Source organism: Conger conger, chromosome 5, assembly GCF_963514075.1.
Source record: "Conger conger chromosome 5, fConCon1.1, whole genome shotgun sequence".
Lineage (NCBI taxonomy): Eukaryota > Metazoa > Chordata > Actinopteri > Anguilliformes > Congridae > Conger > Conger conger.
Window position 1 is genome coordinate 54,589,360 of NC_083764.1, and position 22,695 is coordinate 54,612,054.

At 45.0% G+C, this 22,695-nt stretch overlaps 1 protein-coding gene across 3 annotated transcripts in view; it reads right to left on the minus strand.

Moving 5' to 3' along the window:
• The window catches only part of fgf12a (fibroblast growth factor 12a), a 48,153-nt gene that overhangs the window by 14,894 nt on the left and 10,564 nt on the right, over nt 1-22,695 (minus strand). The window contains exons 1-4 of one of the 3 annotated variants that reach the window (XM_061241106.1): nt 17,540-18,599; nt 16,668-16,715; nt 13,867-13,977; nt 7,963-8,066 (exon numbers count right to left, since the gene is read on the minus strand). In XM_061241106.1, the coding sequence (XP_061097090.1) occupies nt 7,963-8,066; nt 13,867-13,977; nt 16,668-16,715; nt 17,540-17,735 (459 nt within the window). In that variant the 5' untranslated portion in view covers nt 17,736-18,599. Of the gene's footprint in view, nt 1-7,962; nt 8,067-13,866; nt 13,978-16,667; nt 16,716-17,539; nt 18,600-22,695 lie in introns of those variants that run through there. The other 2 variants (XM_061241107.1, XM_061241108.1) reach the window with 2 other exon arrangements.

Below are 22,695 nucleotides of genomic sequence, written 5' to 3' on the forward strand. Positions count from 1 at the left end.
AATGGCGCGTCCTACAGCTCACGGATACTGTATTTCAACCTCCGGTTATGAATGCCATCGAGCTATCCGAGCCAATAGGACAAAGGGGCGGAAGTTTCCCATACATCTCTTAATCGGTAATAGAGAAGTCCAGAAGGTTCTGAAGTTTAATTACTGAAAATTATAGTTTGTTCAAATTTTCCGCCCACTGTGTTTACTGTTTATCGTCAACAACTTTTTCAGACAGTCTTTATACTGTAATAGAAAGTATATAAGTTATACTTCCAGATATATCCATTCTGAACAGCCAATTCTCGCGTTCTGCTTAATTTGAGAGTTTCGGTTTTCCACAAAATCCGTTTCGGTTTCTCACACTTTAATTACTGTACATTGATTTTTTCCCACCCCCAATAGCTAGTGATTCATGTTCCGATTTATTTCGCTAGCTGTAGTTTTTCCAGAATTGTTTACATGTTTGGACTGCATACTGATCTTTTTTCACAGAAATGGGTAGGCTATGTTGTTCAGGTCTCGCTATAGAAGGCAAGCACATGCAAGTCTTGGTTTTAGACGAGTATGTATTTAATTTGATCCTATTCCAAATTATTGGCGCTTTTCCATCAACATATTGTAGCATTTAGTGCATGGTCTTCTCCAGCAATTTACACAGATTACATTCTTTAAAAACAATACATTTATGGAGGTGGATATTAAATGAATGCTTCTTTTTCAACTACAGTCCCCTCCAAAAGTATTGGAACTGCAAGGTCAATTATTTTGTTTTTGCTATACACAGAAGACAATTGAGTTTGAGGTGAAAAGATGCACATGAGATGACATCCGCTTTTCAGATTTTTTATTTTTTTATCTCGATTTGTTAAAAACTTTCGGTGAGAAAATCTTACTGTGCTGTGTGTGATTTGGTGAGTTTCGGTCTTATTCACATAAATATTAATCTGGCTGTGATCTGATAGTGGTGGTTGACAGGGAATGTTCCTGTTGAAAAAGTGAACTTACTGTATTGTTGCCGAGAGGTGAACAGCGGGTAAATGTTCCAAGGAACTCTGCTATAGGGCTCTGACACTGTGCAAGCTCAGGCTAGAGACAGAGTTTGACATAGATGAAAAGTGTTCTCTTTTTTTTGCCTTTTTTTTGTGGAATTTGACTGTCAAAACTGTCACATTTCTAGTGTCTGTTTCTCCAGAGATATAGGCATTCCATTACTTGTGCATAAAGCCAGGCTGCCTGTCTGTTAGTGATTCATAATCTCCACAGATAAGCACTATCCCCCTGGGCCTCTCTCTCTCTCTCTCTCTCTTTCTCTCTCTCTTTCTCTCTCTCTCTCTCTCTCTCTCTCTCTCTCTCTCTCTTTCTCTCTCTCTCTCTCTCAAAGAATTGTTTTGGATGCAAATACTTTTCTGTGCACAACTGATCTTGCCTGGTGGAATTGAGCCACCGAAGAAGAGCAGAAGGTGGGGCTTTTTGAGACTATTGCATTGGTTCTAATACACCAGACAAGCTCAGCGGAGCACAGAAAGGTAGAGTCCTGGTGAGATTGAACCAAGATGTGTGGAGGCTGTTAATGTAATGAATACTGTGTCTGACACTCATCTTCCAGTTTTTAATTCCCAGGTATTAATTCCTGCTTTTTGGATCCTTGAGCTAAAAGTAATTATTTTGAATCACTTCAGTAAATAACCAGCTGTATACTGTAACAGGTAAAGCAAAACGATATCTGTGTACAGGAGTGCCTGCGAAGCAAAGAAAAATATGTCAAAATACAGAACAACCGAACGAAACAGGCCGTGAAATGAAAGCAGGTCATGTGACTGAAGTGGGGCGTGAAGGCAGAAGCTTGGAGGGCCACACCGGCCCCCGGAGCCAGAAACACGCCATGTCAGACTCGAGATTGGAGCTGAAACTGTGTAATAACAGAAGCTTTGATCAGATGGGATCCGGGGGAAGCTGACGGTGCGGAAAAGAGCGGTTCCTTCGAGCGATGGCAGCTCTCTGAGCACCAGCAGAGCGAGGGTTTGGCTGGAAAGAAAATAACCCAGTTAATCAGCGGCTGTGCACGTAAGTAGGAACAAGGGTGCCGTTTGCCCTGACTGAGAGATCCGCAGCGCTGGGGGGAGGAAGCCAATTTTCCACACGCTCCCTTGTGATGTCATCAATCTGAGACAAAGTTCTGAGAACATTGACATTCTTACAGGGACTGGGAGGTTTCTGGAAGTTTCTTCAAGCTTCTGGTGCTATATTACAGTACCGGAGTGATGGAAATCAAAGATTTGTTTTAGTGTTATTACCATTATTCAATTATTCTTGTTAATGTACTATTTTATTTTTAAATGATTTTGACTTTTTTTTTTGTGTTGTTCTTTTAATTAATCCTGTAATCTCACATCCATTGTGAATGAGGGCTTGTTCCCACAATGTAGCTTCCGCTAATTAAACAAAGGTCGATTGTTTGATTTATTGTATTGGTCTTAATCACTCCCTTTCATCAGTTTTGAGAAGATGGCAATTTTTAGGCTTCAACAGAATGGAGAAAGAACCACAGATATTACGACACTATAATTAATAAGGTTGTTACGTTCACTGTCTTCTGTTCTGCTTAATAGCATGGGGCCTTGGCTGGTACTGTAACAGTAAAACACATCGCTGGCATCACTGATCTTTTAAAGTCTAATGAATGTCAGCATGTAAATTACACAGTTAACTATGTACAATATAAAAGCACTATCAGCTATTCCCAGGTAGCCATTGCAGGCTGCAGGATGGAGATAAAGCTAAATCCATCTCTAAAGAGAATAGGGAATGCGCAGCTGGTTCCATGAACCTGTGGCGTATCTGCAATAACTGTACCTCCGAACGATTGTGGATGACTTCATTTCAAAAACTCGGGCCGTAGCGTTATTTTAGGAAACTGAGCAGTCATTGCGAGAATCTGCATTCAGGAGCACGGGTGTCTGTCTGTCTTGGACGAGGCCAGATGCTGTCAATGCTGATTAAAAAACCAGACCCCGGTACCGGCAACAATTTTCATTACGTTTTATTTTTAGTTCTGAAAATTTTGGAAGGGGGGGGGGGGCTTGCTTTTAGGGGGCTGGCGTTGCCGGGGGAATGCTGAAGCGGGCAGACAGGAAGCGGTGATAAACAGGTTCTCGCTCGGCTAACGAACAGAATCTGCAGCCTCGTCAGCTTCAGCAGCGCAGCCGGGAGGCACCTGAGGAGATTCCTGCAGCCCCCTGGGATAGGGCTGAGCAGGGGAAACCTCCCACTGAGGAGGGGGTGAGAGAGAGAGAGAGAGAGAGCGAGAGAGAGAGAGTGAGAGAGCGAGAGAGAGAGAGAGAGAGAGAGAGAGAGGGAAAGATGGCATGGCAAGAGAGAGGGAGAAGGAGTGAGTGAGGGGGAGAGGGAGGTAGGGAGAGAGAGAGAGAGGGAAGGAGAGAAAGAGAGGAGAGAGATGGGGAGTGGGAGAGACAGCACAGGTGCATATCTATGAAAATATGGCCAGGGGAGGGAGGGGGGGGGGAAAGGGAGGGGGGGTGATGATGAGAGTGAGAGAAAGAACAAGTGATAGGAGAGAGAGAGATGATGAGTGAGAGAGGGAGGGGATGTGTGAGACAGAGATTGACAGATAAGAGTGTGAGAGAAACAGATTGACAGAGGGAGAAAAACAGTGATAAAGGGTGGGGAGAGTGAGAAAGAGAGAAACTGTCTGCTCTTGGCTCTGGCTCTCAGAGACCTCTTGGCGATGTTGGTGTTGTTGGGAGATGACAGCTCTTGGATGTGAGGGGGTGTGCGGGATGCTCATGGTGAAGGAATAGCAGACGTTTTTAATAATGAATACTAATGGATCCTCTCTGCTCTTGCTACTGCTACTATTGCTACTGCTGCTGCTGCTGCTACTGCTGCTGTTACTGCTACTACTGCTGCTGTTACTGCTATTACTGCTACTGCTACTGCTACTACTGCTGCTGTTACTGCTACTGCTGCTGTTACTGCTACTACTGCTGCTGCTATTGCTACTGCTGCTACCACTGCTGCTACTACTACTGCTGCTACTACGACTGCTGCTACTTCTGCTGCTACTGCTGCTACTGCTGCTGCTGCTACTGCTACTGCTACTGCTGCTATTGCCATTGCTGCTGCTACTACTGTTACTACTGCCACTGCTGCTGCTGCTACTACTACTGCTACTGCTACTACTGCTATTGCTGCTGCTGACTACTACTGTTAATACTGCTGCAACTACTGATGTTGCTTTTACTACTGCTGCTACTGCTACTACTGCTGCTACAGTTATACTGCTGCTACTACTACTGCTGCTGCTCCATGCTCCACTGCGTCACACGGTTGGCAGCAGGGCTTTGATCCTCTCATCGCCGGCAGGCTTTTGAATTCTACATTTTAATTCACATGAGCTCAGCAACATTGTCTCCTCTGAAAATTAGAGACCTCGAATTTCCAATGCTTTGTTTCCAGGGGAGACAATTTCCTGTAGCAATAATAATAATTCAGAGGTGCATAATTCATCAAAATTGATATTATTATTATTAATATTTATGTTATTATATATTGTTTATTTCTGTAGCACTTCAATTGCTTTTCAGAAGTCACTTTTTAATTTCTTAATTATTCTTTGTACCTCAAAGGAAAATAAATACCCTGCAGTATCTTGTAAATATGTTTACTTAGAAAATGCTAAATACACTCACCAAGCACTTTATTAGGAACATTTTTACTTTATTACACCTACTTATTCATGCAATTATCTACTCAGCCAATTGTGTGGCAGCAGTGCAATGCATACAATCATGTAGATATGGGTCGAGACACCTAACTCCTGACGGGCTGGTTGGTGCCTTACATTGCAGCCAATCACCGTTGCTGTGTGAATGTGTATAAGAATGGGTGAATGAAAAGCATCAATCATGTACAGCACTTTGGATAAAGGCGCTATATAAATGCCAACCATTTACCATAATCGCATGAATATGTTCCTAATAAAGCGCTCACTGAGTGTATGTTATGTCAGTATATGGCACTGCATGTCCCAATGCATGCAGGGCAGAACTGGACTGCAGAAATCCATCATGGCCCACTCTCCATTAGCCCCTGACCACTGCAAACGCAGCTACCCAGCCGCTAACTGCAGACTGTTTCCACGGTGAAGCCGCCATTGATTAGCAGCTTGAGTGGATTATCCATTGAGCCTCCTTCCGATGTAACATCACAGTGCAGATCTGTGCATGAGGAACTTTAATGGTGTGTGTGTGCGTGTATGTGTGAATGTGTGTGTGTGTGTGTGAGCGCTCATGTGTATTTGTGTGTGCGTATGAGTGTGTGTGTGTGTGCGTGTATGTGTGTGTGTGTCCCTCTATGTGGATGTGTGGAAGATAGAGTCTACTTCCAGATGCCCCTTAGCAACACATCTGAAATGGGACTTGAGAGAGGGATTTCAATCTGGATTAATGGAGACTTTGAACTGGATTTAATGTGTGGGGGGGAGCCTGATCTGGATTTAGTGGAGATATTGATCTGGCTTTAAGAGGGATTTTCTATCTGCTGTTAATGAGGGCTTTCAGCTTGGGCTTGATGATAATAACAGCCCAGAAAGTGATGAGAATTTAACCTGTGATGAGAATTAACCTGGACTTTAACTTTGATCTTGACTTAGCCAAGACATCTGCAGAGGTGAAAAGTCCAGGGGTCAGAAAGTAAACCCACGTGTTTCTTCCACCCAGGAAATCAGTTCAACAATTATTTCTACCTCTTGGCTGAAGAATTGTGCTCATTAAATCCAGGTGATTGGACCAAAATACTTGGACTTTTACATCTGGAAGTTGGATTGTCCACCTCTGGAAATCCAACGATGGAGCAGTGATGAAAAGTGTTGTGCGTTCATTGTCCTACATACTACCCTCCATCTCCTGCAGCTCCCCCTGCTGGAAGCATTCAAAGCTATTTCCATGTGTATTTTCCTAGTTCTGGATGTGATGCTTTGACTTGTGGTAGAACCTATGCACTTGTAAGTCGCTTTGGATTACAAGCGTCTGCCAAATGACAAAAATGTAAATGTAATGTAAATTTCCGGTGTGTTCAGGAGCAGAAGCACTAAGCATTCCTGAGGGGATTTAATCCTTTAAGGTCACAAATATGCACATATGTACTTAGAATATTCTTAACTGAACATTCTAATGCTGATGTCACAATCACAATTTGTGACTGAAGGAGTTCTAGAACACTGACGTAGAATTCTGAAAAAAAGAAAACAATCCAGAAAAACCCACTCTTCTTCAGCTGATGCTTTTCTCCGAAGCGAATTATAGTTGATTAGACAAAGCATCCCCGTGGAGCAATGTGGGGTTAAGGGCCTTGCTCAAGGGCCCAACAGCTGTGTGGATCTTATTGTGGCTACACTGGGGCTTGAACCTTCTGGGTCCGAGTTATGTACCTTAGCCACAAGGCAGCCAGGCAGCTCTGGGTTAAACACACACACAAAATCCACACAATAAAGCACCCTCTTTACCAACCGATGCACCTGCAATTCATCCTGTGATGAAAGAGGGAGTGTTTAGAGATCACAGTTAACCTTCACGCACAAGGAATTTGGGATGTTCTGCCGTGAAATAGCGGAAAAACTGGGAGGAGGGTATGCAGATGAATGCAGATCTGCCGTCCCGTGTGATTTATCAAAGCTGGCTGCGTGCGTTTGTTGAACCTTCTGAGAGAAACGTGCTGCAGCTTCGATTCATACAGGAGAGCAGTGGCACTGCTGTTCTAACAGGAGAGGGGTACAGTGTCTCTGAGTGGAGAGAGCTTCACAAAGAAACAGAATAATCATGAAAATCTACGAGTTCCCAAATCTTCAGGGAATGAAACGAAAAGGCTAAGCTACAGTATGTTATCTGGTTATCTCTGTCTCTTGTTACTCTCTCTCAATTCTCTCACAATTTCTTACACATTACATTACATTATTGGCATTTGGCAGACGCTCTTATCCAGAGCGATGTACAGTTGATTAGACTAAGCAGGAGACAATCCTCCCCGGGAGCAATGCAGGGTTAAGGGCCTTGCTCAAGGGCCCAACGGCTGTGCGGTTCTTATTGTGGCTACACCGGGATTAGAACCACCGACCCTGCGTGTCCCAGTCATTCACCTTAACCACTACGCTACAGGCCGCCTGCACATTACATCATAACACAGCAAACTCTCTATTGCACCGACACAGGCCAAAATCAACACAACATTACAGCAACAAACCCCCACAGCCGCACAATCTACAAAATACAAAATCAACATAAACCTAAGGCAACATATCTCTGCCATCCAGAATCGACACAAATGCACTGTAGACGAGTCGAGATTCAGCACAATGTCATACCAACACAGACATCAATGATTTGGATAAGATACAAGTTATACATAATTCACACACAGCCACAAAAACAGGCATATGTTTACACACACACAATTTGAGTAAACTCGCACATGCATACACACTCACACATGCTGACACACACATTCTCTCTCACATACTCTCTCTCACACACACACACACACACACACACACACACAGTCACACACAGATGCCTGTGCACAAACACACGCTCTCGCTTTCACACACACACTCTCTTTCTCACACACACACACACACACGCATGCCTGTGCACACACACGCTCTCTTTCACACACACACACACACACATTCTCTTTCTCACACACACACACACACACACGCATGCCTGTGCACACACACGCTCTCTTTCACACACACACACATATTCTCTTTCACACACACACACACAAATACACCCGCATGCCTGTGCACACACACACACACTCTCTTTCACACACACACACACACACACACACACTCTCTCTCTCTTTCACACACACACACACACACTCTCTCTCTTTCACACACACACACACACTCTCTCATACACGCAGATAAGAGGCAGGCGCAGGTCTTACGGAGCTGTAGAGGAAGCCCTCCCCGTTCATGGCGATGTAGAGGCCTGCCTTCACCCCCTGGATGGCCACTACTCTCAGCCCCACTGGGATCAGGTTAAACAGAGCTGCAACACACAGGAGCACCGTAAACAGAGCTGCAACACAGAGGAGCACCGTAAACAGAGCTGCAACACACAGGAGCACCGTAAACAGAGCTGCAACACAGAGGAGCACCGTAAACAGAGCTGCAACACAGAGGAGCACCATAAACAGAGCTGCAACACACAGGAGCACCGTAAACAGAGCTGCAACACAGAGGAGCACCGTAAACAGAGCTGCAACACAGAGGAGCACCGTAAACAGAGCTGCAACACAGAGGAGCACCATAGACAGAGCTGCAACACAGAGGAGCACCGTAAACAGAGCTGCAACACACAGGAGCACGTCACACACAGTACTGTACTATACCTGTACACACAGGAGCCCAACATTACTGTACTATACCTGTACACACAGGAACCCAACATTACTGTACTATACCTGTACACACAGGAACCCAACATTACTGTACTATACCTGTACACACAAGAACCCAACATTACTGTACTATACCTGTACACACAGGACACAGCACGACTGTACAATTCCTTTACACACAGTACTGTCTGTTATACCTGTACTCACATGTATATACACCTGTAACCTGCTATATACCTGTCACACACAGCACTACTGTAATACACCTGTACATACTTGTGACATGCTACATACCTACAGCACTACTGACACACACCTGAATATACCTGTAACCTGTCATATACAGGCGTACTCCCATACACATGGATATACACCTGTAACGTGCTATATACGCCTGTCATATACAACACAACTGTCAAACATCTGTCACACTCATACCTGTCACCTGATCTATCCACATCTACCTATCACACACCTGCACACACCTGTGACCTGCAACATACATTATGTCACATACAGCACAGCTGTCAAACATCGGTCACTCTCATACCCGTCACCCGCCACACCCGCGGGTCAAATGATACGGTAACCTCTGTCACACACACACATGTCTACCCGTCACAGGCAGAGGGACTCACAGGACTCACGCTCTAGAGAGAGCGTTGGGGAAGCTCTGCAGTGAGGATGAATGGATTGGGCTCTGAAGGTTAACGGGGGCACCGTAGCGCTTCGATCGACCGCGGGCCGGAGCCGAGCGGGACGGGGGGGGGCGGGCGGCGGGGGCCGGAGAGACAAAAAGACGCTTCCCGAGGGGCCGCGTCAGATAAACGGCGGGGGAGGAGGCCAGGTGCTGACGCGTGGGGGTCCGCCGCCCCCCATTCAGTTTCACCCCGTATTAATGATGGGCGCTTCGCCGGGGCGTAAATTAGCTGTGTGATGTCCACGGCCGGGAGATAACCGAGCTGATTCAGGAGCATGCAGTGGTGAAGAGGGGAGAGAGGGAGAGAGGGAGGAGAGGGAGAGAGGGGGAGAGAGGGGGAGGAGAGGGGAGAGAGGGAGAGAGAGAGGGAGGAGAGGGAGAGAGAGGGAGAGGAGGGGGAGTGAGGGAGAGGGAGAAAGAAAGGGAGAGGGGGAGAGAAGGAGAGAGAGGGAGGAGAGGGGAGAGAGGGAGAAAGAGGGGGGAGAGAGTAAGAGAGAGAAAGAAAGGGAGAGGGAGAGAGAGGGAGAGAGAGGGGGAGAGGGGGTAAAAGAGAGAGGGGAGAGGGAGAGAGAGAGGGAGAAAAAGAGAGAGGAAGAGAGAGGGGGAGGAGAGGGAGAGAGAGGAGAGAGGGGGAGAGAGGGAGAGAGAAAGAAAGGGAGAGGGGGAGAGAAGGAGAGAGAGGGAGGAGTGAAGGAGAGTGTGAAGGAGAGAGGGAGAGAGTAAGAGAGTGAGAGACGGGAGAGAGGGAGAGATAGGGAGAGAGTACGAGAGAGAATGAGAGAGACAGGAGAAAGGGAGAGAGAGAGAAAGAAAGGGAGAGTGGGGGAACATGTGAGAGTGACAGGAGAGAGGAGAGAGTGGGTGAGAGGGAGAGAGTAAGAGAAAGAGAGGAGAGAAACATGAAGAGAGAGAAAGAAATGAGAGAGAAAGAGAGGGGGAGAGAGGGGGGAGAGGGAGAGTGTGAACCGCAGAGTGCACCACAGTATAACCAATCAAACAAGAGCAGACCCAGGGATCAATAAGTAGTGGCACTGCCAATCAAATGAAGCAGAGATACAGTAAATTAAACGTAGAACCAATCAGATCCAGAATAGATACAGAAGACTACAGATATAGCCAATCAACCAGTACGGCATTGGAAACAGATAGCTGAAGCGGTCTGATTAGGGACTTTGGGTTAGCGCCGCTTTAGAGATCTCGTCCTCATGGCGCCTGCAAACACGTGGGCTCGGTCGCGGTCGTACCGCTAAACCGTAGCGCGCTAAGCCCGTTAGCTGCGCCAATGTGAGCCGCACTGATAAGCCAAGGGATTTAATCCGCGGAGGCAGAAGGAGGCAGAATCAGAAGGAAGCCATGAGCAGGCCTGGGGCCTGGGGTGAGAGGGAGTGGCTCTTCTCCTGAAGGATTCTGGGGGTTTTTAAACCCTGCCTGCGGTTGCCGCTAAGCATTCAAACTTCAGTCTCGTCTTATCCAAAACCGCATTCACACAGCTTATTGTTAATAAGCTCGTAACCACTGGAATGTTGCGTTTATTCCTGTGATGTTTGACACACTCACTTCTATCGAATGCCCCATTCATCCAAAATATGTTTACCTCTAATATATTACACTCATAAGGCACTGTTAAGCTCACCTCCAAATGAATGACAGATTTATCCAAAATATGCTTAGCTCCAATGCATTACATTCATACAGCACTGTCAATAAGCTCACCTCCAACTGAATGACAAACCTATACAAAATATGCTTTCCTCCAATAAGTCATATTCACATAACACTGTAATGTACTCAACTCAACTCCTATTAAGATCATATTAATCAAATAACCTGCTTGCTCACCTAATGTCATATTCAGCAAATATTGACATACAGTAAGCCTACAATTTTCTGCACAGCAAAAACCCAACATTGTTATAAAGTAGGCCTGTCTAAAATGTCATGTCATATTCATTCATATTCAGCACTACACATATCGTCTGATATAATATATTCATTCAAATATTCATCCAACACAGAGATGCATCCATTCAAGCACCATATTCATTCAAAAATCCTGTAAGCTCACCTTGAATCAATCATCATACGAGTCCAACATCTCCAATCTCATTTCACATTCAACCAACACTTATACGCTCACCCCCGGCCTGATCTCATATTCATACAATCTAGTCAAGTGCCCAGCCTCCAAACTGGAGTCATATTCATCTGACATTGACTGAAGAAATGGCTCTTTGCACGCCCACTCTTCCGCATGCGAAAAAAGTTCCCGGAGATCAAAGAGGTGCTTATAATGTAATGATCCAGCGCACGGATCGATGGCTGGCCTCAGGACCTGAATACCAAGCTCTTCCAGGTCAGCCCGTTTGGCGTTCCTCGCCTGCGCTCGCTCCCAGCGTCGTGTGCGGGGGAATTATTCATCTCGTACAAACGGACGGGGATATTTTTAGTTGTATTTGCTGAATTATTCACTCCGGCTGAGCCGAGTGCTGTTTGCTGCGGTCGTAGGTGCGCTCCCTGTATCTAAAGGCTGGGAGCCCAAGGCAGGTTTTCCCATTTAGTTTGGACCGTCAGAACAGAACGAGTTAAACTAACAGCCTAATTCAGTCAACACCTTCCCAGTGAACAGTTTTGTGGTGAAAGGTCAGTTAGGCTGTGAAAACCTGGCTATATTTGATAACCAGCTAGCTGACTAGGACATAGACAGGTCATATTGGATATTCAGCTAGCTGACTGGGATATAGCCAGGTTATATTTGATAGCCAGCTAGCTGAATAAGACATAGCCATCTTCTATTTGATAGCCAGCTAGCTGACTAGGATATAGCCAGGTTATATTTGATAGCCAGCTAGATGACTAGGACATAGGCAGGTTATATTTGATAGCCAGCTAGCTGACTAGGACATAGCCAGGTTATATTTGATAGCCAGCTAGCTGACTAGGACATAGCCAGGCTATATGTGATCCTGCTAATGACTAGGGACATAGCCAGGCTATATGTGATAGCCAGCTAGCTGACTAGAACATAGCCAGACTATACCCAGGTAAAACCTGAGCTATATTTGAGTTAACCAAGTCTGTTTATATCAAAATGTCTCAACCTACACTCATTGAGCAATGTATTAGGTAGACCTGTACACCAGCTTGTTAATGCAAATATTTCATCAGCCAATCATATGGCAGCAACTGAATGGCATGCAGACGTGGTCAAGAGGTTTAGCTGTTTTTCAGACAAAATATCAGAATGGGGAAGAAATGTGATCTAAGTGACTTTGACCATGGAATGATTGTTGGTGCCAGACAGGGTGGTTTGAGTATCTCAGAAACTGCTGACCTCCTGTGATTTTCACGCACAACAGTCTCTAGTGTTTGCAGAGAATGTTGATAAAACCAAAAACATCCAGTGAGCAGCAGGGCCAGACTGGTCGAAGCTGACAGGAAGGTGACAGTAACGCAAATAACCACGCATTACAACAGTGGTATGCAGAAGAGCATCACTGAATACACAATGTATCAGACCTCTTAAGTGAATAGGCTATAGCTGCAGAAGACCAATAAGTCTAATAAATACCTAATAAAGTGCTCACTGAGTGCATAGTTCCACTTCTCTAGATAACTAGCTTCCAGAATTTAATAACTAGGCTTCAACAAAATTTAACAAAAGGCCCACATAAGTACTCCAAGACACCACCATTCCAGTTCAGACTGAGAAACACCCCCAAAGTGAGACCACCATCTTAGGTGAGACCGGCAGCACCTTCCTAGCGTGTGGTAACATGGTGAGTGAAAGGTAAGATTATTTAACTTTCAGCATGGAAACAGCGGGCTATCCTGATGGCAGGCTCCCCAGGTGCTGACAGAGAGGGTGAACGGGTCTCATCCATCACCCTGCTTTACGAGGCACCGGGGGGGCAGCTAACAGGTCATTTTCAATGGACGCTCACGCGTCGAGGTTGTTTGAAGCACGGCCATTTTAAGTGCACGCGTTTGTAGTGGAAGGGTTGATTCACGCCCCAGTTTTCACCGTGAGATTTTGTCAAATTGACAAATTTGAAGTGACGCTGTTATTTAAACTGACAATTTGAGGGGTGGTAATTCAAGCAGACACATTTGCAATGAGAACATCTGAACATGATGTTTGAAGCCATTTTAAACTTGCACATTTGTAGGGGGTGTCATTAAACAAGTTTGCAGTCAGATTATGTTAATTAGCCAAATCTGAAGTGATGCTAATTTAAACTGACAGCAGCACTTGAGTTTGTGAGGTGAAACATTTGCATTTGCATCTTTCATGTCACACATTTGCAGTTATTTCAGACTTATTTCATATTTGCATAGTTGAGGTCATCTCAAATGTACAAAAGTTCATTTTAAACTCACGCATTCACGCACAATGAAATACCAGCATATTTAGACCATTTTAAACCAACTCAGTCTGTATGTCCATTAAACATGAAATGGACGTGGCCCGAATGCTTTAGGTTTACAATATAGAAAACAACATGCATAAATCCACAATCATTAATAAAGTACACAATACATAAAGCAGACAATACACAGTGGACTCTCATGCTGGCATCATCTAGATTGCCATGGCCTTATTGACAGATCATTTTATATCTGAGGGCTCTGTGTTGACTTCATTATAATTATTGGCTTTTCCTACATAATTTATGAGGCTATTGTCCAGGTGCATGCTGGGAAGACATGTGCGCAGTGCATTCTGGGAAGTGTAGTTCCCCGGGACTCACTGAGGTCGCTGTTCTCGTCCTTGCTCCCGTCGATGGCGCCGTCAGGCTGCATCTGCAGGTAGAAGCCCTGCTGGCTGAAGAGTCGGGTCACAATGCCTTTCAGCTGCGGCTCTGGAAACGCAGGAAGAGACACCCCCAAACCCCAGTGGGGGGGCCAGTCAGACTCCGCCCGCGCCACTGTGACAGCCACAGTCACTCACACGGGCACGCACGCACACGCCCTGCCGCCTGCGCCCCTCGCTCCTCGTCTCCCGGCCGACACGGTTCGTCAGGCCCCCGGACGGGGCTTAATGAAACTGACACCTTTAATTTGGGCTTTCCTCTGCGGGGCGGTAATGGGGGAATTCACCCTGCCTCGCTCAGGGAGGGGGGGGCGGGGGTGCTACCGGACACACCACGACGTCAGCGCAGGGAACATGTATGGTGCAGCCCCCCCCCCCTCCTTCCCAAGGATGCAGGTGAGGCAGTGCAGGCATGGATGTTTATATGGCCTTTTTGACAGATTTCTACTATTTTCTATATGGTAGTTTTTCAGCCTGTACGTTTTTAACATGGATGTTAGTGCTACATGCAAGCAAGTTGTACGACACCGTGCACAAAAACTAGCTTTCGTATGTAGTGCCGCAACGACAGGTAGAGTCAGGGCAGGTGTACATTACTTGTGCGCACTGATTGATGAGGGCCAGGAGTTCCCTTCCCGAACGTCAATATGGAGGCTTTCGAGTGCAGTTGCGTGACTCTGGCCAGTCGATCGGCTCTCTGCTCAGATACTGAGCCTAATTGATTCCCCCATTGGCCAGAGGCTCTTAATTAATGAAGGGGTGGGGGCCGGGGGGCCGGTCGGGGAAAGCCGTAAATCTCGAAGAATCTGGTGAATCAGCTCCGGAACGTTCTTTACGGGGCTCATTTATCTACGACGCAGGGCCTTGCCCCCCGCACCCCTCCCCCATCCCTGTCACGGAGGTATGCGGAGAGAGGGTCCATCAATATTCGCCTGTCAAACATCCATCAGCGAGGCCGCGTCTAAATCACGCAGAAACGACACAGACAGCGACACGCTTCACAGTTTTTACCACATAAGACTACTCACACAGGGACAGCGGATTTAGACGCAGACTACTCGTAAGGAGCCACATAGTCACACACAATACTACTGTCCCACGAACACTATACGCCAGGGCTGCCCAACCCTGTTCTTGGAGACCTCCTGTACGTTTTCGCTCCAACGCCAGTTTGGCACACCTGATTTCACTAATGACACAATGAGATCTCGAGCTGTCGAGGTGTGCGTTGTTAGGGTCGGAGTGAAAACCTACAGGATGGTAGGTCTCCAGGAACGGGGCTGGGCGGCCTGCTGTACGCTGACAAGGACACGGCTGCCTCAAAACACACACATAAATGACAAAACCGTTCACTACACGCAGACAATCCAACACTCACACACCATCGCAGCAACCTCACAGTCCTGCTCACGTGGACAAACAGCTGCTTCACTCACACGGCACCGTAAGTCAGACAGAAGGGCATCGCGACGACAGTATGTTCACACACGTGGGCGGAGCGTGAGTGTGTCGTCCGAGACAAACAGAGACGATGTGGCAAAGCCCGATGGAGCTGCGGGTTCAGGCCCACTGGAGAGGAGCCAGAACGTCTCATGTGCAAAGCTCTGTTTGCCTGTTATATGCAAGTGTGCGTGTCTTTGTGTGTACGTGTGTTTGTGTGTGTGTGTGCTTGTACATGTATGTGCGTACACATGTGTGTGTGTACTTGTACATGCATGCACGTTTGTGTGTGTAAGTGTACATGTACTTTGTGTGTATACTTGTACATGTATGTACAGTATATGTATTTGTGCGTGTTTGCGTGTGTGCACACTTACATGCATGTGTGTGTGTGTGTGGGTGGGTGGCACAAATAGAAAAAAACTGAATTTGAAAATAACACGCAGACTAATTTGTTGAATGACAGAGAACATAAACGTACCCAGTGCCATAAAGGAAGAGGACGCATGGCGGAGTGACGATGAAATGGGTCTGTGTCACTGATCGGTCCCAAACCCCCATGATCACAACATCGCACAGGAAATACACATGACACATGTCAACACATACACGACAAACACGGCTTCCGCTGCAGTCTGACAGCGTTTGAGCTGCGCGCAAACTCACACGGGTAATTCAGACCACAGGCAGAACGGAACAGAACAAAAACAAGATTTTTGGAAAGCACGCAAGAGAGGGAGAGAGGGGGGGAAGATAGATAGGGAGACAAAGAAAACTAGAAAGAGAGGAACAGAGATGGGGAAGAGAGAGACGAGGATTGAGACAAAATGCGAGCAAGGAAGAGGAAGGGAATATAAAGAATATAGAGACCGATATAAAGAATACCGGGACATGGAGATGAGGAATAGATATATCGAGGAGAGGGTTATTGAGATGGAGCAACAAAAAAGAGGGCAGAGAGACACAGAGAGAGATTTAGAGAGACAGAGAGAGAGAGTGAGAGAGACACGGTGAGAGAGAGGGAGAGAGAGAGAGAGACCAACATAAAGAATATAGATAGACATGAGAGAGATCTATAGAAGAGAGAGAGAGAGGGTAATTGAGAAAGAGCAACAGAAAATGGGGGGGGAGACAGAAAGAGAGAGAGGGAGGCAGGGGGCAGTAGGGAAGGGGGGGCAGGGGTGGACTGTCTCTGCAGAAGGGGCTCTGGGACCCCCCGCACACACAGTGCGATGTCGGGCGCGAGATGAGGGGTGACTGATTTGGACACAGCACATGGATGGAGACTGAGCTACTGACCTAGCCTGACGCCCTTACGGCGCACCTGTGGAGGGTTGGTGTTGGCATCTTACAAAGGGGAGAAGGGGAAAAAAAAAACATCAATAACGTTTCAGTTCAATTCGGCGCGCCAGGCTCCGTCAGAAACATCAGAAAGCTTGGAGAGGGAGCTCGAATAGGTGCTACGCGCCTGTCCTACATCACAAGTCAGTTGCAAACGTTTTACTACCTCGCTACTCCGACCTTAGTCTTCCTCTGTGTGGGTGGGTGTAGGACCCGCATTGATATGCGCCACTCCCCTCACCAGAAGCCGTACATATAGCCGTTAGTGCCGTGGACACTGAGACTACGTCTAACGGACACAACTGCCGCTCTTTCCCCGTACTGCAGTAACAAAAAAAACAGCCTTCTGTGATAAATATTTACCTTCTAACATTTCCTCTAAATGATCCCTGCTGCATTGCAGTGCCACTTGCCTCTCTTTGGATTTAATACAGTGCTTTAAAACACATGTTCGTTTAAAAAAATGAATGTATTCATTTTTAAATAATACCAAGTGAATATTACTGGGGAAAAACAGAAGAGCCCCCGACAACGATGAAGATTGTGTTAGTAGTAATGAGTAATAATAAATATCCAAAACATATATAAAAACAGCAACATTAATAAGCCCCGTCATATACAGAGTACGTACATTTATACAGTTCGATGTACATCTGTGTTGTTCGGTCAGATCTAATAGGGAACAACACGTGAGCGATGGAACAGGTGGATATTTCGCATCGACGGTGGATAATTTAGCTCCGTCGGTTCTGACTGAGCTCTGGACTGCGGTATTGCCGCTGTCTCGTTTGGGGCGGGGGGAGGTTTTATACTAAAACTAAAGCACTGACCTGGTCTCCGTCGGACAGCTCGTTTCTTCCCGCTGCAGAAGCGGACTTTGCTGAAAACCCCCAAAAAATGCCTCTCGCACAGAGAGCGGGGGTCTTTACTCGGACTCGGGCGGCGTTTGGAGGTGGAAACCCGGTCGCTGTTGGACTCCCGTGCCTGGCGCTTCTGTCGGATCAGGGAGCTGGCGATCGCGGCCATCTCCCTACGGGCGAGCCGAGGTGCTGGACAGAGGTTGAATGGTGCAGCTACTGGGCGCAATAAATTGTAAATACAAATATGTGTCCCGTAACATGTAGCACTGCGCGGGGATTAAGCAAATGTTATTCCGATCCAGTACGGAGTCCACCGAGTCCCGTGAATCTTGATGATCTGAACGGCATCCTCACGAGTAAGCGATATCCAGGTAGTTTTGCGAATATATCACTGAAGCCACTTGGATGTTCTACGGAGCACGTATTAATAATTCAGTTAACGACCCAAGTTAAGAAGCCGATCTACATTTTTGCCGTGATTATCTTTGACGTCGTTTTAAATTGAACACATCTAAAGGATAGATGTGTACCTTGCAATTTTACGAAAAGTGAGTAGCCGGGAATCCAGGTGAATCGACCAGCAATCTAAAACACGACAGCGCGCCTACAAGACCCACATTGGAGAGCTATCAGAAACTTAAAATGTGTTGGGGAATTTGTCACCAAATAATTATTCGCATTAATGCATCCACTATTCTACAACTTTCCTGTTCGTTCAGCCCAAAAGGCACGATGCAGGACCCAGAACGCACCGAGGAGGCGGCATCTTCGAGACTACAGCGCGCAAGCCACCAACCTGTACCTCCTAAACACTTTCAGAAAACGGATATATTTTGCCAGAGCACAGCGACATTATGTCGTCGTTATCCGGTGAAAGGGCGCTGCATTTCTACGCCCAAACATCTGCAAGCATCCCCCTTATTAACGGAAAGACTAATCAAGCCGTCATTGTTACAAAAAAAATGAATGCAAAAAAAAAAAAAAAAATTATCTGGCGTAGCTGTAATGTGTTGGTTCTTCCCCCCGACGAGTGGCCGGTGAATGGCTTTCTGCGCTCTGTCTTCTCCCTACGCAATCATACGTGATTGAGGTTTGGATGAGGAATTCTTGGAGGGGCGGGTGAGAGAGTCTTACGAACCGGAGCGCACAGCTTTCCCTAATGAAAGCTCAGCGATAATCTGAAGCTGCCCTTTCACCTTGTCGTTTCACGCTGTCACACACAGCAAACAATACCCCCCTGAGAATATATTTAGCCGCAGAAAACACTGCGACAGTGACTAATAAATAAGACGACATTGATTCTCCAATGATTAGAGCACGTCTACAGGAGTAGCAATATCCGGCTTTAATAGCACCAAACACAGTCTACCTACAGTATACACGGTATAGCACTGTAAGAAAATGATGTCATTTTAAATACCGTTCTTGATTTGGCAGAACTCTCAAATAAATAAATAAACACTTCTATTAAATTGGCACTGCCAATCACGAATTTATGCAATCACAGCAGACATTTAAAGATTACTACTCAAAACTGATTTTGGACAGCAGCCTCTTCTAACAAAGAAAACATTGAATGTCCAATACAAATACATTGCCCTCCATCCTATTGTTCCGTCTTCAACAAAATTAAGAACCACCGGCCCTCATTACCGACAGAGCAGAACCGTTAAACAACAATCCGGCCCTGTACTCTGTCACGACCGGGTGATATAATCCCCAATGATGGTACGCCACATTCGCACTTATTCCCATGGAGATAGCTCATTGTCACTCACGTCCATTGATGAGATACCAGTGAAAACCTATAAGCCCTAATTGGCCTGTCGAATCAGTGGACTTGCCTACTTTTGACTATAGTTGCATACAACTTACCTATTCTTTCGTAGGCAAGTGTGCTGATTTGGACATGGCCCCAGTGTACCAACTGAAAGGGATACCAAGGGGGTAAATTCTGCAAGGGGAGGGGCCAGCCTGCTCAGGGGGCGGAGTCTATCACATCAATGAGGGGCAATAACTGATGGGCTGTACGTACTAACATTGGAACGTTGTTATTTTACCAAACAACAAAATAAAAAAAATAAAAAAAAATAAAAAAACTGAACAGAATGCTCTTCCTGTACACACATCCACTGAGGAACCTGGACAAAGTCTGCATCAGCTTACTTTGCCTACTATTGAGTATGCAAGCGGCATAGAACTTAGTGTGCAGCTTGTGTACACAATAGGCAGGTAGGTAAGCGGATTTGGACATGGCCCAGGTCTGAGCTCAGTAAAAAATACAGAAAATTGGCAGAACTTTGGGTGCAATAACGCAGTCACAATAACACAGCCACAATAACGCCGCCAATCTTAGAGAGTGAGGATTTACAGCTTATGGCTGGACGGACAGCAGCATTAAAGAGGACCCAGAAGGACTTTTGAGGGGGGGGGGAGACTACCTGCTATGCTTAAGAAGGCAACAAGAAGGCTGTGGAAGGTTGAAATAACAGAACGAGCGTTGGTGCCAAAACGCAGCCCAGGTGTGAGAGGTTTTGAGATGGGAAACTTGGCTGCACGCCCAGGGTCAACCAGCTCTTCACACGAGGCCACGGCCTCCATTTTGTCATGAAATTCTTTTTAAAAAAGCAAAAAACCTACAGTTGAGACAATCAAGCTATAGTAAGCAAATGTGTTACCCAACGATGAATTACAGAGACACACAGATACCTCCATATCATCAGGAGACCCAGACATTCATTCCTGACACAACCCAGCGAGCAAAAACCCGAATCTAGACATCAAGCCTTGTGAAGGGTGGGAATCTAGACCAGATGAACGCCAATACAGTTCATGTTTTACCTGTATATGACCTGGCTACATCATAGTTCACTCAAAAACTTTTGCTTTTCAACCAAAATTCACCCGAATCCCTAAACAGTGTTTCATAACAAAAACATTTTTGTTCATTTAATGTTCACTGGGAAGTCTCTGTACTTAATCTCAGAAACCAGATAGTCCACTGCTGAGACCTACACTACAAGACACAAAAAATAAATAAATGATGTTTTTAAAGTAATTTTCACTGCAGCAATTTTTTTTTCATCCATGACAACTGCATTATGTAGACAAATGAATATACTTAAACCTTTCTTTTCTGCCTGGTCTCGGAGGTTAGAGAAATCACTGGCATAAATAAAGGGAATGGTCTTATTGTCTTCTGATGAACTCTGAATGCTGTCGAAATACTGTGTGACTGTATTACAGTTTTTTACAATTGGTTATACCCATGTCCCAATACCGAGTAAGCTTTTTCAAAACTCTTAACACAGGTAGCACAACAGCAGTCTATGTGGGCAAAACTGTGGAACATTTGTCATTCACACAAAATGCATTCAATGACACATCTTTCAAAATTCATCAATTCTTTTGTCATTCAAACACAACCACCAGCAAAACTCTTTGTATCTACAACACCTTTTGCATATGTTAAAAACTGTTAACACAGATTTGACATGTCCACCATAATACCATATTGAAATATATTTAAAATCTAAAAGTAAAAGAAATTAGACCACTACAGAGACAATGTTACTTTTGCAAATGTCCAAAGTGTAAATACAGTATGTATCAATGAGTACATATTCTATATATACAGTAAGTGTGTGTTTTTATCCAAATATGGTTTTGGGATTGTTGATTCATTTTGTGTACTTCGTGTTTCCATTTTTGTTGGAATTTTGGAATTATGCCAACAAAAAATATGGAAACATATGGCAAAAATACAGCATATTGAGGAATATGACTTAATTATTGATGAATTCCTTCAAAATATAATTTATTACATAACATACAAAGTACTGTTGCTTCTTATTTTGTATTGTAATCTTGGGTTTATGTAAAAAAGATGCTTCAAAGAAAGATGATGCATCTTCTAATGCCAGCTCTTGTTAGTGTTTTAGGTCATTCTGTTCTGGGGGACACCTTTAGCCAGTGTTATGGTAGAATGAGTGGTGTTTTGGTAGTCTTAGTGCACTTTGTGTGCAAAATTAACTGTTGTGCCAAGCTTTGTGTTGGTAAAGAGAACTGTGTAAAGAGTTTTTAAAAAAGTGTCTTCAGTATTGAGACATTAATAAAAAAAAACTGTAATCTCTGGCATATGATATACTGAATGTGATTCTGCTAAACCAACCTCCAAAACAAGGAGTGAAGACCTTCAATGTTTTTTACACACTATTCTCAGGGCAAAGAGAACAACATAGCTTAAGAGCTGCTGTTATGAAGGTTACAGTTACTGGGCAATGAAAGAAATACTGACTCATGGACAGTCATGTGACCTTCACTACCTTTTCTTTTGATTTGCTCACAACAGTTTAACCTTCTAGCGCATGTTATTATTTTTCTTGAAACATTCGCTGTCTTTCTGTGTCGTTCGTGTAAGTCCGTGTTTTTTATTAGTAGTAATTATAAGAGGAGCAGCAGGAAGAGAAAACAGTGGTGCTCAGGACATATTTCATATGGTATATTCTCAGAGTTCATTTGTGCACTGGGGTAAATCTTTAGCTAGTTTTCAAAAGAACACTACAACTGTTCATAACACGATTCTTGCTGCTACTACAAGTGCCACTACTACTCACTAATGACATTGTAATGGCAGCAGCAGTAGTAGTAGTAATAGCACTTGTAGAAGTAGTACTAGGAATAATAATGATAATAATGATATGATAATAATTATAAAATAATAACTGTAAGAAGTAGAAGTACAAAAATAAGAAAAAGAAGTCGCAGTTAGTAACCAAACTACGTCCTTCCAAACCACCACGTCCTTTCGGATTGCCATCACATTCCATTATTGGCATTTGGCAGACGCTCTTATCCAGAGCGACGTGCAACAAAGTGCATACCCATAACCAGACCCTAGAGAGAAGTACAGTATCAAGTGCGAAGGCTACAACAAAGATATGGCCTTATAGATTAATCCGACAAAGGATTAACGCAAAAGAAACTAGCGAAAAAAACTCTAGCAATAACGAAACACGCAATTGTGAGAACTAAATAAAACAAAGTAATAAAATGAAAATATAAAGTACAAAAAGATGAAAAAGAAGCAGTTAGTAACTAAACGATGTCCTTCCAGACCACCACAT